We start from the raw sequence: 15,932 nt of genomic DNA on the forward strand, positions 1-15,932 counted from the left end.
ATTTTGGAAAGAATTTTCAGATGATTATTATTTCAAATCCTTTTTATATTTTTCAACTTTTCAATAACTTCCAATTTGTCTTCCTTTATCAATATTTTCTTATAAAAAAATTTATTAACCATAAAAATGAAACAAATGACATTATTTTTAAAATTTTAGTTTGAAAATTTTGAAATTATTGCCTAAACTAAATATTTAAGAATTACCAAGCATTCACTATTTAACAAAATAAAAAGTAACAAAATACAAAAGAAATTCTTTATATGACGAGTGCAAGTAACCTTAAACAAAAGAATTTTTCACATACAAAAATCATCACATTAACTCCTATTTTTCATAAAAGTCATTTACCTAAAATCCAAATACAAACACCCTTATTTTAAAATTTGACATTGTCATTTAAAATTTAAAACATTACCATGTAAATTAAATTGTTTATGATTTTGGCTTCTGCCGTGAACTCTCGCAGGGTGATCTTGTATCCCCCAACCTTTTTTTGTGAATTGTAAAAATTAAAATTAACATGGTATGGATTATATTTTCTATAATATTTTACTATAATAGTGCATCGTAAAAAATAATGTTTACACATAAGTAGTAATTTGACTATACAACTATTTTTTTTTTAATGAATGAATAAATCTTTCTATAACAATACATTATTCTAATGACAAGTACATGCCACTATGTGACACTTGTTTTTAGGGAATCAAACACATATTTATTTTTATAAATGTTAGATTTTTTATATGTATACTTCATTAAATTAGATATTTTAGGCTATAGAACTATAGGCATCAAATGAGGTCGAGTTTTTTTTCCAAAATATTCACTATAGCTAAAGATATATATATATATATATATATATATATATATATATATATATATATATATATATAACTTTCTTAATCATGACACTTTTGTGACTGATCACATCAATCGTATTTGATACTATAACTACAACACCTCTGAATGGCAAAAAACTTTTGATAAGCTCTGGAAATCTCTTATCCCTCATAAGGTTAAATGTTTCAAGTGGCAACTCCTTCTTGATAAACTCCCTGTTATGAATCACCTTACTGGGTTTGACACTTCTCCCATATGCAGAGTTCCTGAAACTATAAGACACATATTCTTTGATTGTAATTATGCTAGAGAGATTTGGTTAATGTTCGGAATTTCTATTACTAAACATGTTTATACTATTAAGATTATCACTAGTTTTATTCAAGGTCTCCGAAAAGATGCTAATCTTTTTTGGCATATTCTGTCATCTTTCATCCTTTGGTTTATATGGAAATTCAGAAATGAAGCCAAATTTCAAGGCACTAATAGGATTCTTACTGGGTTTTTTCAGAAAACTCACATGCTTTAAAATTGCTTCTCAGGTTTGTTGCATTATGAATCTAGAGTGGGATAAGCTGTTGAGGTTCCTTAAAGACAATCACACCTCTATGTTTATATACGAAATGAAAGATGGCTTTAAATGGGCCAACATCGTGGATAATAAAAGTGCTTTTGACAAAGCTATTGATAAGTTGATCAAAGACATTAGAGATAACAATGCTCCTGATCTTGATAAGCTGGATATGTATGCCCAGATCTTGGAGGGAAAGAAGTTGGTCTTGATGGAAGGGTCTCATGGGTGGACTACTTGGATCGAGAACTGTGATGATATCTTACATTAGCTGTTTCTTTGTTTTGTTGTATCTTTCTGTTTAGTCTTGCATCATACTATGTAACTCTGTCATTTCTTTTGGACTCGTGGGCTAACTGTTTTGCCCCCCCCTCATTAATTTTGTATAAGATCTTTTGAACTCTCAATTTTTAATAAAAAAAAAAAAATCCACTATCCTAAAGTTTAACTATATTATGTTTGAATTGCAATAGTATTGGCCAATAATTAATTTTCTAAATCATAATGTTATTTAAATGGAGAATTGGTTTGATGATTATTATTCTATATAAATATTTTTTTTTAAATTTTAAACAAGAATATGTCTCTTTTAAATCGAATATTTTTAATACATTCAATTTTTTTTTTTAACAATTTTTTTAAACAAATTCAAATGTCTCTTTTAAATTAAAACAAATCAACTATTTTTTTAATACATTGAAATTTTAAATTCTTTTTTTATAAAATATTATTTTAAACAAATTTAACTATCTCTTTTAAATCAAAATAAATAATTTTTTTTTTTAATATATTAAAATTTTGAATTCTTTTTTAACAAAATATATTATCTATATTTTTTCATCTACATAATTTTTATTTGCAAAAACTAAATTGCTTTGAAACCTTGTTTATATAATATTATAACAAATTATAAAATTAATTTCTATTTTCTATTATTCGAAAAACTATAAGGCAAGAACACGTTACTCTAGAAATAGCGGAAGTGCTTCTCAAAACCACTCCTATAACACTCAATGCAAAAAGATTTTAATGATATTCTATTTGGAAACACTTTTATTGTAATTAAAAGTAGTTTTAATGATAAATGTTTTATATTTTAAAAAATCATTTATTAAATATACTTTCAAACAAAATACAATAATTTTTAATCAATTATTCTATTTAAATATCAGTTTTCAAAAAATACAATTATAATTTTTTAATTATTATTATTATTATTATTAATTTTGTTTTAGTGAGGTATTAATTTAGTTAATTAAACTATTATAATTTACGCCAAATACACACAACATAAGAAAGTAAAAGGAGCTGCGGAGCAATATAAAATTTGAAAAAAGAAAAGCAAACTGATCAAGAGTGCACATTCATTACGCAGTCACGCAATCAAACGTTTATAATCTTTCTTTAGCGAAGTAGTTTTAGCAGTTAAGGAACTACTTTGTCCCAGCTATTCATCTTCCCAAGGTTACAGATCACAGGCCATCAGAATTTCCCTTCAATTCAGCAGACGAAAATATAAGATACTTCGGTCGCAAAAGCTGTCAATGTTCTGATAAACAATTCAATGGAGCCACTGCGGATACAGACAACGGCTTTAAGTGAGAGGAATTTCATAAAATTGAAGGAAATACTCAAGCAGGTGGTCATATTATGGTGTGCAGGTTTCATAGAGGCCTGCTGTGTCCACCGACTCCTCTTCTTTTGCAGGAGGTAACCCCATGTTCATTTTCCTTATTCAATTATTGAAATCTGATTTTAATTCCTGCTGTAAATGAGTTATTTTATGCTTTTTTAGTGGGAATTTCATTTTTTCCCCAGGTCAAGGAAACTGTTTAAGAGAACACGACAGTGCTTTCTGTTGAATGGTGGTATCTTTCTTGGCAGGTATTCGTTTTCTTACTATTGTTATTGTTATGATCACTTTTCCCTTCACCGAATTTTCCTTTTTATGTAAAATTTATAGGGACTTTCTACCAGGCCGCTCCATTAGCAAATTGGACTAATTTGATCCTATTCTAATACTTTTATCTGTCTGGCTTTAATACCTTCACGAGGAAGTTGAACTAGCAATTAAATTTACCCAGGACCGTCACCTAGATTCTCTTTGGCCATATATTGCACCATGATGAATGGAATGTTAAATTCACCCATAGGTCACACTTGAGTCTCTTTTCACTTAGATAGCACTGTGCTGAATATATGGTGCTCATCGCCATTACTAGCACTTGTAATCTCTTTGGGCATATACCCTTACGGAGTGAATTTGATTCTGTTTTTGACCCAATTTCTACATTCTACCATGTTTCTTGGGATTTTGAAATCGAATTTCATTACAAGAAATTATTAATTTATGAAACATTTAGCCATTGTAGAATTCCATTTTCATGGGATGGACATTGCATGCTAGCAATATAAATAGATAAGATAAGATAAGATAATGATATTAATGTCCAACAAAAGACCAAAAAGAGGTCTATGGGACTGAAAGATTACAACAAAGCAGGGCTGAAGCCAACAGGAGCACACAAAGGTGTTCGAAGAAAATCAACGGCAACAAACAAATACAAGCAACAAAAAGCACTAGGAGTCTTTCTTGGGTGAGAAGAAATCAATCATAGAATGATACACGTGTCGATGCGTAGAGGTACTACACTGTCTCTGACCTGTCCCAGAAGAGTGTCGCTGGTGCCTATAAGCAGAAACGGGATCTGACGCATCTATAGAGATCACTAGGCCGAATAGAGCTAGAGGGCCTTTTCACACCACACAAAGGTGTAAAAAAGGCGTTAATGAGCTGAGTAGATGAGTGCCGGTGTGGAAGTAGAGTCTGAATCATGTTATCCCAGAGCATAGTGGCCTCACGTAGATACAGTGCAAGGCATCTTTGATCATAATAGCTGAAGAAATCATAGAGAGAGAAGCACTCTTTGAACAAACAAAAGAACCTCACTCTGATCTCATAATAAATAGGGCATCGAAAAAAAAAGTGAGCCTCATCCTCCACCTCCCCTAAAGAACAGAACAAACAAGTCCGCTCCTCCCTGTCAATATGATGATCCAACTGAGCCTGAAGACGGTGGGAACCAACTCTGAAAGAACCTAAAGAGATCCGTAGGGCATGAGACCAGCGCCGTGAAAGATAGCTAGGTCGGGTAATAATCCCATCTGAGATCTCCAAAAAGTGTGTCGCATAAAACGACATCCGTGGGCATAATTCACTAGGAGGGTTAACCTAGGTAGCAGTAATGTAACATCTATAAATATCAAGACGAACATGCTCATTCAACTCCTGCCGAGAAGGGAGAAGATGAGCAGGGGCATCCAAAGAAAACTGAAAAGGGGGGAGACGATCAATATCAATCCCAATCAAACTCAGCAAAGAAGAGACTTGTGCATACCAACACCGCGCACGAGCACCAAACTCAGCAGCCGCCATGGAAACCGAAGAGCAATAAGCTAAATAGGAGTAACAATCACGGTCTCCAACCATATCAGCAAACCTACGAAGGCGATGAAGAAACCAAACTAAGTCAAAAATGGCCGCAAGTGTGAAAGGATGGGCCTCGAACTCAACAAGAATGATACCATGAGGAGTAGATCTATGACATCTGATAATGCGCCGCAAGAACAAAGTTTGGACCCGCTCAATCGAGGCCCAATCAGACCTAAGGAGAGAAGGACCCCAAACCACAGAACCATAAAGAATAGTCAGTCGAACAAGAGAATCTAGGAGAGATAGCTTAGACGAGGTATCCTGAAAATGATGTCTGAAGCACTGTTTCTCAAGCAAAGCAAGAGAACCCATGCCCTTATTCACTCTGGGTTGAATAGTAGGTCTCATGCTAAAACGCAGTCCGGAAAACATAACACCTAGATACAAATAGGATGAAATAATCTCAATCTCTTGGGCCCGAAATGTGAAGTGAAGATGAGAGGTCTTTAAACAATTAAAGACCATGATCTGAGTCTTACCCAAGTTAACCACCAGCTGTCTCTAATCACAAAATAAAGCCAATCTATCAAGAAGTCTCTGTAACCTGTCAGGAGAGGAAGCAAGGAGAACAATATCATTCGCAAAGAGAAGGATCGAGATCAAAACTTGATGAAGATAACAACCGTCACCCAGGAGCGAAGACTCCAAGAGGAAGTCCTCCAGCTCATCAATATATAACCCAAATAAAGTAGGAGAGAGAGGATAACCCTGCTTAACCCCAATAGTACAATGGATCGGATCTGAGAAGCCAACAGGAGTCCGAAATCTGCCGACCACAGTCTCATATAATCTCATAATAGCAATACGTATCATCTCGGAAATATCGATCTCCCTAAGTCTCTCAAACAGAGCCACCCTAGGAACAGAATCAAAAGCTTTGCGAAAATCAACAAAGCAACAATATACCTTTTCCGATCTGTGTCTGGCCTCCTCAATAATAGCCCGTAGCGTGAAGATGTGGTCCATAGTCTGATAATCCATCCGAAAGCCTGTCTGTCCTCTAGCCCTACAACCAATCCTGTCGAGCTCCGCTGATAGCATAGTATTAAGAGCAGTAGCATACAGTTTGGCAAAAGTGTGCCCAATCATGATGGTTCTGTAGTTCCCCGGATCAGAGACAGGCCCAGTCTTGTGAATGGGATGAATCAAGTGCCTAGACCAGGAAGCCGGAAACCTAGTGTGAATCACTCTATTAAAAAGAATAGAGAGATAGGGACCCAGAATTGAGGCACCGAACTTAAAAAGCTCAGCCTGAAAACCTTCCTCATCAGCAGCTCTACTACATTTCATGGATCTGATAGCCTCATAAATGTGGGAAGGGGTGAAAAGGCGAACGAAAGGAGGCGAGGGGGGGTGAATGGAAAGCTGCCCAGGAATATCATAAAGAGCCATGGTATGCAACGCAAGGGAGTGAAAGTCAAGGGTGGAAGGCGGAGGGGGATGATGGGGGAAAAGAGTATGCCAAAAGAGCTGGGGATTGCTAACCAGTGTGGAACAAAGTGACTTACACTTTGAGGCAGTGAAGTTACGCTTCTTACTCCGAAGCAAGCGGAGATAAGACGAGCGAATACTGGCCAAGTCAGTGGAGTGAGCCTCAAAAGCAGAGCGCATAGCACGATGAAAGGATTTGCAGTCTGAATCAAACCACTGGTTCATGGGGCAAGTATTACGATGCTTGCTGCGAAGGAGCAAGGGAGGGCGGTGAGGGATGGAAAGGGTGGCAGACTTAAGAATAGCTGATGCGAGTAAGTCAAACATGGGGGTGGCCTCGAACGAGTCAGAGAACCCCGAAGGGCTGAGGAGTTTGGAAAGATGAGCGGAGAAGAGCTCACAGTCACCATCAATGAAATGGAAGTGAATGGGCAAGTGAGCGGTAATAGAAGAATGATGAGGTGACATGAGTGAGGGCGCAGAAAAAGGGGAGAGGCTACAATGAATGCTGAGGAGAGAGTGATCCGCAAGAGGAAGGCGCAAGATGGTGAAACTGCAAAAAAACGGAATGAACGAGGGATAGGCAAGAACATAATCCACAACACTAGCACCACCACCATGAGGCCAACAAGTGAAGATCTCAGAACCAGGGAAGCAAGAGAGTCCATTCAGGATCACCAAACCAGAAGACTCACAAAATCGTAGCAAATGTCTACCATACACGGAAAATGGCCCAAGAGCATCCTCAGAAAGTCTATGAAGCCCTAAAGAAGTAGGATCAATCTCGGTGGAGCATAAGGGGTCATAGCGACGATCATAAAGTGGAGTTTGTAGTGCTTTGGTTCTCGCATTGAAATCCCCAAGAATAATAATTTCCCCTAAAGCAGTAAACTGAGAGATAGTCTCCAAAGATCAATAAAAGGATCACTGTCATTTGTATCATTAATAGCATAGTGAGATACAGCTGGTGGAATGTAGCAAGCAGCCAAGTAGATATCCCTCTGATGATAACACTTACGATCAATATGGACCCACATAAATCTGGCAAACAAATCTGAATGTATGATAGAAGTGTTATTGAAAATATCATCCTTAATCAAACAGGCCACACCCCCTGAACCCCGCACACCAACCGAAACGCAAACCTCCTCCCTAAAAATGGATAACCACTGGAAACCTGTGACACCTGGCAGAGGATGCATAGGACTCTCGTGAGTCTCTGATATGACAAGAAAATCGGCGGAACCCACAGCATCAAGAAGAAGACCAGGTAAGGACCATAAAGATCCATTACCATTCCAGCAGTTAACAAGAAGGGAGCAAGTGGGGGCCTCCCTCTTGTCCGACTGCTGGTGGGACCGTCATTTGGCCTTGGGGGCCTGCCTCTTTTCCTAACCACTTGGGGGGGGAATCTCTAATAACAGCTCTCAGATTTCTGATAACAGCCCATTTACCATCCTGCCTAGCTTTAGCAACAATACCACGAGCATGTTTGAGCTCTGCAACCTGGGACTTCGTGAGATCTTCATCCAAGAAGATCTTCGAAGGAAGGGAAAATAACTTCCTCTTAGCACGGAGAGCCTGAAGCCTGTTTGCAAGTGAAAAGAATTTGATGAAAAGGACCTCCCCCTGTCCAAACCAACACTTATCCAACGTAATCTCAGTAAGACCAAGTTGATCACAGAGGAAAGAGCGTCCCGCTGCGAGAGGATCATGGGTAGAGGGGAGTCCACGAACCCGTAGATTGAGCTCACGGACCCGCCTCACACGCTCATCCTCAATCTTACGTAGAAAAATAACTCAATTATTCAGTTTGAAAGAGGAAAATCAAAGCAAACTAAATTTTAACTTTAGAGGTATGTGCATATTCAAAATACTCAGAATGTCTTGAGTTATTACTGAATTAATAAAACAATTTACTATCAGGTTTAAGCCTGGGATTGATAAAAGCCTGCAGGGTGATTCAGGTCAACACAGGAAACATGGCAAGCCATGATTACTCAAGAGTAGTCCTATAGAAATCTCAGCTATTCATAAATTTTCTACTATGCTTTTGCTGCTTTTGGTCATCCTATTTGGCATCATCGATCAATAATATTATTTTTTTTCCCACAATATGAAAAGTTTTTTGTTTACAGTTTATTACTTATTTTTTGATGTACATGGAAGCTAGACGCCTGTAATTTGTTTATACATGGCTAAGGAAATACTTCTAATGGCCAAAAATTGGAGGAATTACATGGCAGAGTTATTTTTTTTTCCAATAGTTTTTTGAAGTAGAATAATTTAATCAAAATAAAATTTGTGACTCTACATGTAGTGTAGTGGGATGGAACCTTCAGCCCTGGCTGCTTAATAATATCAAACAAGTTTAGTATGACTTGTATTCTCTTAGGGCCAGTTTGGCTGCTGGAATAGGAATAGCTATTCTGGAATACTTATTCTGGAATAGAAAATGGGGCTACTATTCCTGTTCTCTCTTTGGTTCAGCCAATATTTGATGGGGAATTCGCAGACCCCAAAATTTATGTTTTCTAAAATAAATAAAAGTGGAATAGGAATACGTATTCCAATAACACCTATTTAGGTGGAATTGCAAAACTTCATTTTTGGGCCAAAATTGGAATACGTATTCCTATTTTACTTCTTATTCCAATTCTGATTTGGTGCATCCAAACGAAGAATTCAAAATTTTAAGAATTTACATATGCCTATTCTGCTCGTATTCCCATTGCCAAACGGGCCCTTAGAGTCTGAGATTAAGCATCTTTTTAGCATTTTCTGTTATTTGTATATTTTGAAATGTTCAGGTTTTGGGTGGAAATACTTGGCATGCTTAATAATATGCAGATACCTGTTGCTACAGGTGATTAGTTCTAGAGTCCCAAGGATCATATCAAATTGTCAGAGGAATGACCTCAGCTCTGCATATGGTAAATTTCCAACAGTCTCAGTTCTGTAGAGATGGCATGACTGGCTTTAGTTGGAAATTATAACAGACATATAATTACTATTTGTTCTATACAACCCTACTATCTCTTAGAAGAGTCTGAGATCAATAAAAAAGTATAAGGTTCATGAGGTTCACAGACTCATAAACTATAGGAGCGGAGTTTACAGCACAATAAGCAACAGCCATATCAGGAGCAATGTCAACAGGAAAGAAGCACCAGTTGAACAATCAACACCAGTGCCCACAACTGAATTAACCCCCAACCAGGAACAATATATTCTAATTTAAAAGACACAGGTCTAATAGACTGCTAAAATGAAGAAACAACAGAAACATTCTTCTGAACTGGCCAACCATTCCGATCATATGCAAGATCAGCAGGAATCCTGCCTCACAGAAATAAAGAAGGATCACTAACAGAATTACCCTGAAGGAATTGAAGAATACATTTTATTTCCTCCTACTGTAGGCAAAGAGGCCATTACTAGGATATTTAAAAATTGACCACTTATCATTCAGGAAGAGTGTTCTTCTTTGTTGTTTTGTCTTCTTGATGTTGCAATTGGTGACATTAGGGCAACGATTAATCCTAGGAATGTACTCTGTCAGAAATGATACTTGATCGAAAGGAGCTGAGACTCAATCATTTATCTTATATTAGACAAAACTCTCCCTTTCTTGTAGCACATTATACGTCTAAAGATGGTGATCTAATTCCAAACTCATTGAGCAATGCCTGAAGTTGAATTAATCTTGCTATTTCAATGCTACACAGGTTTATAAAGTTTAGCCAAACTTCGTTGAAGGTTTGCTGAATCTTGAAATTTTTTGGTGCTTCACCTATATGATTATATTGCCATTGTTCTCTAACACATTGACCATAACATCAGCTCTAATTTTTTCTATATAAACTCTGTTTTTCAGCTAAGTCTATCAGCTAAGTCTATTGAAAATGATGAACAAATAGATGGACAGGATTAAGATCAATTAGGCCACTTGGTAGGTTTTTCCTGAAGTTGTTTGAGTTCTTATTTCAGAGCTAGAGGTACATATGGAGACCTTGAGCTACCACCACTCTCCAAGGATCAAATATTGATTGATGTTCTGCACTTTTAACTAGTATGAACACTAGATGTTGAATATCTTTTTTATATAATTTTTTTACCTATTTTCTATGATTATGTATCATTTCAACTATTCTAAAGCTTGTTGAAATTTCAAACTTTCTCAAACGTTCCCCAGCTTAAAACTACAGAGCATTTTTAACCTTGTGAATATGGGCAAGAGGTTATCAACTAATTTAGTGGAAGTGAAGACAACAAGATCGATTTTCACAAGGTCTGGAAGAAATAATTTCATGTCTAATAAAATGCTCTACATTGAAAATAAGCTTTGAGATAACTAATCTAGGAAATGATACCCAAGCAGTTCATGTTTTGTCATTAGATGGATTCTTATCCAATTTGTGGTCATTTAGGGGAGGTTTTTTTCTTAGAATTTTTTTATAGTTTTAAGAATTCTACCAAGATCTCTGCATTAAAAGGAAAATGATTATTGTTATTGTAATCAATTGGTTCATTGGTGCAAAGTAGCATATCGTGGAACCAATAAAGGTCTCTAGAAGGTGTTGACTCTTGATTTTGCATAGCCCAGGCTTCACTTGGGTAATAATGCTAAATAAAAACATGTATAAAGGTTGTCTTGAAATATACAGAATATGCATTAAAATTGTTAACAAGTCTAAAGCTTGTCTCCAAATATATGGAATATGCAGTAATTCAATGTTAAGTGATCTCCACAATCCATCAAATTTCTGGATCACAGTCTATGATTCATCATCAGGATGAGAAGAGCTGCAGGAGCAAATAAGATATACTATTGCAGACCAGCCAAATATGAAGGAGGAAAAGGGGAGAGAAAAGGGAGTCACAAGCCAGATACCAAGGAGGTTAATAAATAATAGAAAAGTCACATTTAAGAAAAAAAATAAATCAAGAAAGTGACATTTTTCCCTCTATATGCATTAAAATTTGTTGGATGGTACATCATGATATTTTTCATTTGTAATATATGGTCTCTTGATGAGATCAACTCTTTGTATATTTATGCAAATGTGCTTTTAGCTTTAGCTTTTGTGTTTTCTTTGTGAGTATTATTCCTGTTTGTGTTTGACCTTTTGAAGTGATTGAAAATCTCCATTATACATCATTTTTATTCGACAGCAATGATGAGTGTGAAAATGCAGTTTAATATTGAATTGTATAAGAGCCTCACAATCATGCTCCTTTGACATATTGGATTCTGATTTCACTACAGACTTGTTTTGACTATCAATTTGTAAAAACCCTCAATAGGCTATATCCTTAACGAACATCAATTTGCTTCTGCTAATCAACAGTTTGATATTTTGTCAAACATTTGGCAAGCAAATTATTATCACTCAATAAATAATGCTTTAAATTCACAGCCAACTGGAAATTGACTTCTAATAGATGAAATATGGATTGCAGCTCTCAAGAAATAATCCACTTTACTCGCAAATTCAAAAATACATGCTCCTCGCTTATAATCGCAGGTGCTCTAAAATCTGATTGCTGCCCTCCACTAATTGATTGCAGCCTTTCACAAAGTCTGAAATCACTGCCAAATACAGGGACAACAGCCATAGTACATTCCTGTTTAACCATGCCAAACAGTAGACAATAATGGCATTCCAAATCAAAAATTCTCCAGCCACAATGAAATTCTTAGGTACAATACATAACAAAATAGTCGGGAAATACTATACTATAATTTAATTAAAACAATTCTCAGAATTAATTCACAATGCCTCAGCTATGAGTTACCAGGCACTTCTTAATTCCAAACCCTTATACTTTAGCAAGGGTAAAAAAATCGGCAAACTCAGAAACTCTTCATAGGCAACAAAAGAAAATAATCAATTGGATGCTTTAAACATCAAATGGGCTCATAGTTATAATCTCCAAATGGCACAAAGTTTCCCAAATGAACTTCACTTAAAAAGCTTCCCACAAACAACATTAAAACATAGTAAAGTGCTATTATAAACTAATTTATTAATTGCTTTTGGCTCCGAAAATGAGCTTTCCACCATAACTCCAAATTCTGACATGTAAGGCCACTATTTCTTGTTCCCATGATTTAAAACTTTTCATCCTGGTTCCAACAAGCTATGATATTGAGGTGACCAACCAACAACACTAACAAAAATAACAACCTCAATGTATTTAGATGAATAATAATAATAATTCACTCGTCTTGCAAAAACAATTGAAGAAGCATTAGAATCAAAATCTGACAACACCAAAGTGATCTTTATGATGAAAGACAATGAATGAACTTGACAGGGTGACTTACTATAAATAGACTCTCCCTCCAAGATTCTTGGAGCCCAAACCGGAAGCCTGAAATAAAAATTGAGAGCATCCTCCAACTCCTCTGACTCAATTGAGCTCATCGGAACCGACAGATTGACTTACTATAAATAGTAAGTCCCTCAAACAGAGCCAAAACACACCATAGGCTGCTGGAAAGCCTATAACCACACAACTAAAACCCTCAAATCCTATTGTTAGCTCTCGAGGGTCACAATGGTGAACTGACTTGGCCAACTGCAGGAACTTGCTAAAAATGGGGACACTACACAATTGTTCTACTTAGATTTTCTTAGGTTCTTGTTTTAGACTTTTCATATTATGATTTTTTTGGATGTTGGAAAATCTGATGGGATTGAACAAGAACCATGACTTTGCTTAACTCCTACATGAGCTTCATGAGCAATGCCAACAAATTGAGTTGCAAATTAAGCATAGAGCAGATGACAAGCATATTTGACATTTTAAGACACTTCAAAGTACCAATGCTATTCTATTGGTAGCTCACCAACTCTTTTTCATGGTTGTATGAAGTTTGTATGTGTCCATGTAATAACCCTACTTGGCTATAGCTCTAACAAATACTAATATCTCTAACTTTTGACATTACGTCAAAACATTTAGCATACAATGCCAATACTACTGAAAAGAACTCCAAGGCTGACTAAATCAAATTCACCAAGATTAGGCAATTTTTAACAAAATTGATGATGACCAAGCTCAATTCAATGGCAATGATAGATTTGCATTTAATTTACTATGCCATGTAACTTAAAAAAAATTGAACCACTTTATATTTATCTCTTAATTCAATTTACATCAGCATTGAATCAAATTACATCTCAAAATTTCACACACTTTCTTTCAAGCAACAACAATGACAGCAATGAAAGATGCAAACCTTAAGAAATTGATCCACAAGACTCAAATTCCAAAACTACTATACTTCAGCAGTAGGTTGGAAAATAATCAGCTCCAACAATTAATCTTCTCCTTAGTCACAGTAAAACAGTAGGAGAAATGACCAATTGTATACTTCAACACAATTGCCAATGCAAACTTAGAACAAAATCTCAGATTTGAATCTACAATACTTCAGCTGTAGATCCAATGGAACAACTCAGAATTCAGACTCTTATACTTTAGCAAGGGCACAAAAATCAGAACTCAAAAAAAGCCACAAAGGCATTAAAAGCAAATAAAATATCCAAGTATGCTTTTCTCAACAAATGGGCTTGTATTTATAGCCTCCAAATTCCTTTTTGTTGCCAAAATATAACTTCACTCAAGAAGCTTCACCACACAACATTAATTAGAAGCTTCCTTGGTTTAACTAATTAATAAATGACACTTTCCAATGATAACTCAACTCTCAACTGAAGTGAAATTATAAAGTTAAATTATAACTTTCAAATAAGCCATTAAATAATTAATAATAATTTGGCTACTAAAAATATAATAACTCCCAAAATGCTCATCATTTAAATGTGACGACCCTTACTCTAAAGGCCACTAATAGAACCAATGTTGTATTGTGATAATTTGTCAAATACTTGGTATGCAACTGACAATTGGGTGAGGATGTGATGTCTTAACAAATTCACTGAATAAAGTAGCTATACAAATGTAATAACAGTAGCTTCAACAATATTCAGAAAAGAAAATCTTTTTGTAATTCGCATTAGAAATTGATCTGTTACAGATTTTAATAGCAAATAATATTTGTAACAATTGAAGGCAAAGAATAACAATGTCTGATTATATTCAATTCTGAACTTAGTTTCCAAACAATGAGAACAATAACAAGAACCTGGGATTTTATTCGCTCCCAAGAGTTGTCAAAATGGCACTTCTGTCTGACTGTTACCCTGCTGTCGGAATTTACTGAAGGATTTCGAGTTTGCAACTATCTGCCGTTCACAATCTGGATAACAATGCTGATGTCGTTAGATTAAACCCAAACTGCCGCACGGGTCTATTCAGAATTTGCTCCAATTGTTAAGACGACTGTCATCACTACATTTGCGATTGGAACCACGAATCAGGGATGTATCTCCGAGCTTGTCCTTAACCCGTTTACCGCTACTGCTATGTTTGTGCGATTTTCGTTATAAATCGCAACCTTCCGAATGGTGCCCAAACTGTTGGAGACTGAGTCCGCCGGTTGTCAGGAGGGTTAGTGCTCTGAGTCGCATGAAATTTGGAACCGATATGAAAGGTTACAATATACTTCCCGCCCTCTGTAATGGAGATTCCGGAATTGAACAAACCACACAAATTTCTGAATAAATAATAAGGCTGCTTCCAACCTCTGATTCCTCTGAATGCCTTCGGCCTGACTTCAGGAATGAGGCGCCTCAACCATCAAGGAAAATCGGCACTAATATGGGCTCCAGCAAAAATTGTATAAAGGTGCCTCTGCTGCTTCGACTTGGGATGAGGGAATTCTCCTGTAAGCTCTGGGTCTCTTTTAAAAAAAAAAAACAATTCTCACTGCTAATTGTCTCTGCTATACTGATCTTCAAAATTGGCCTTAGGCCCTAGATTTCTGCCCTGATGAAATGATTGTAATGTCACCTCCAATTTGCAATGATTCAGGTGATATTCCACACCCTCAAAATTGCTATCAATGGGAGTTTTCGTTCCCAGTGATAATCTGAGAATTTGCTGACCGAAATGACTACAAATTGCTCCAAAAGGAATAGAAGTAAAATCCACAAAATCGCTTGTCCAAATGGGTGCCTACCGCCCTCTATTTATTCATCTTTTTAAGAAGGCACTAGGAGCTTCTAGAAACATCTTTTTATAAAATCTTATTATAATGCACTTTATTAATGTATAACTTTATAAAATTAAAAATGCAATCTCAATTCAAAATTAGAACATGTAGGCCCCAACTTACTAGATATGGGCTCAATTATAACACTCCGAGAGCAATATGCAGTCAACTGGCACAGGATGACTCTCTCACCAAAATCATTTGCCTACGAGAGTCAATGATAGGCAAATCTACCGTAGAAATCATGTCACTGGGAAGGGGACATGACAGTCCGCCCTTCCTGAAATTGCTTGTGCTCAAGCAATCTCAAGGTTGGATGCTGTAGAATTGTTTCATTTTCCCAAGTGGCATCTTCAACTGGTAGATCTTTCCATTTAACCAAATACTCTCTGATCACCCTTCTGCGGAGCTGCTTTTCCCTATGATCCAAAATGAATTCCGGCACTAAGATCAATTTCCCTTCA

General features: G+C 36.2%; 1 protein-coding gene across 1 annotated transcript in view; it reads left to right on the top strand.

The window, feature by feature from the left end:
* Positions 1 to 2,746: 2,746 nt before the first annotated feature.
* Positions 2,747 to 15,932, top strand: part of LOC149554931 (etoposide-induced protein) — a 140,779-nt gene continuing 127,593 nt past the window's right edge. Inside the window, exons 1-2 of the mRNA XM_089828942.1 lie at positions 2,747 to 3,127; positions 3,236 to 3,301. Of these exons, the coding sequence (XP_089685068.1) occupies positions 2,982 to 3,127; positions 3,236 to 3,301 (212 nt within the window). The 5' untranslated portion in view covers positions 2,747 to 2,981. The remainder of the gene's footprint in view (positions 3,128 to 3,235; positions 3,302 to 15,932) is intronic.

Source organism: Cupressus sempervirens, chromosome 5 (genome assembly GCF_028749045.1).
Source record: "Cupressus sempervirens isolate cs-2001-9-10 chromosome 5, ASM2874904v1, whole genome shotgun sequence".
Lineage (NCBI taxonomy): Eukaryota > Viridiplantae > Streptophyta > Pinopsida > Cupressales > Cupressaceae > Cupressus > Cupressus sempervirens.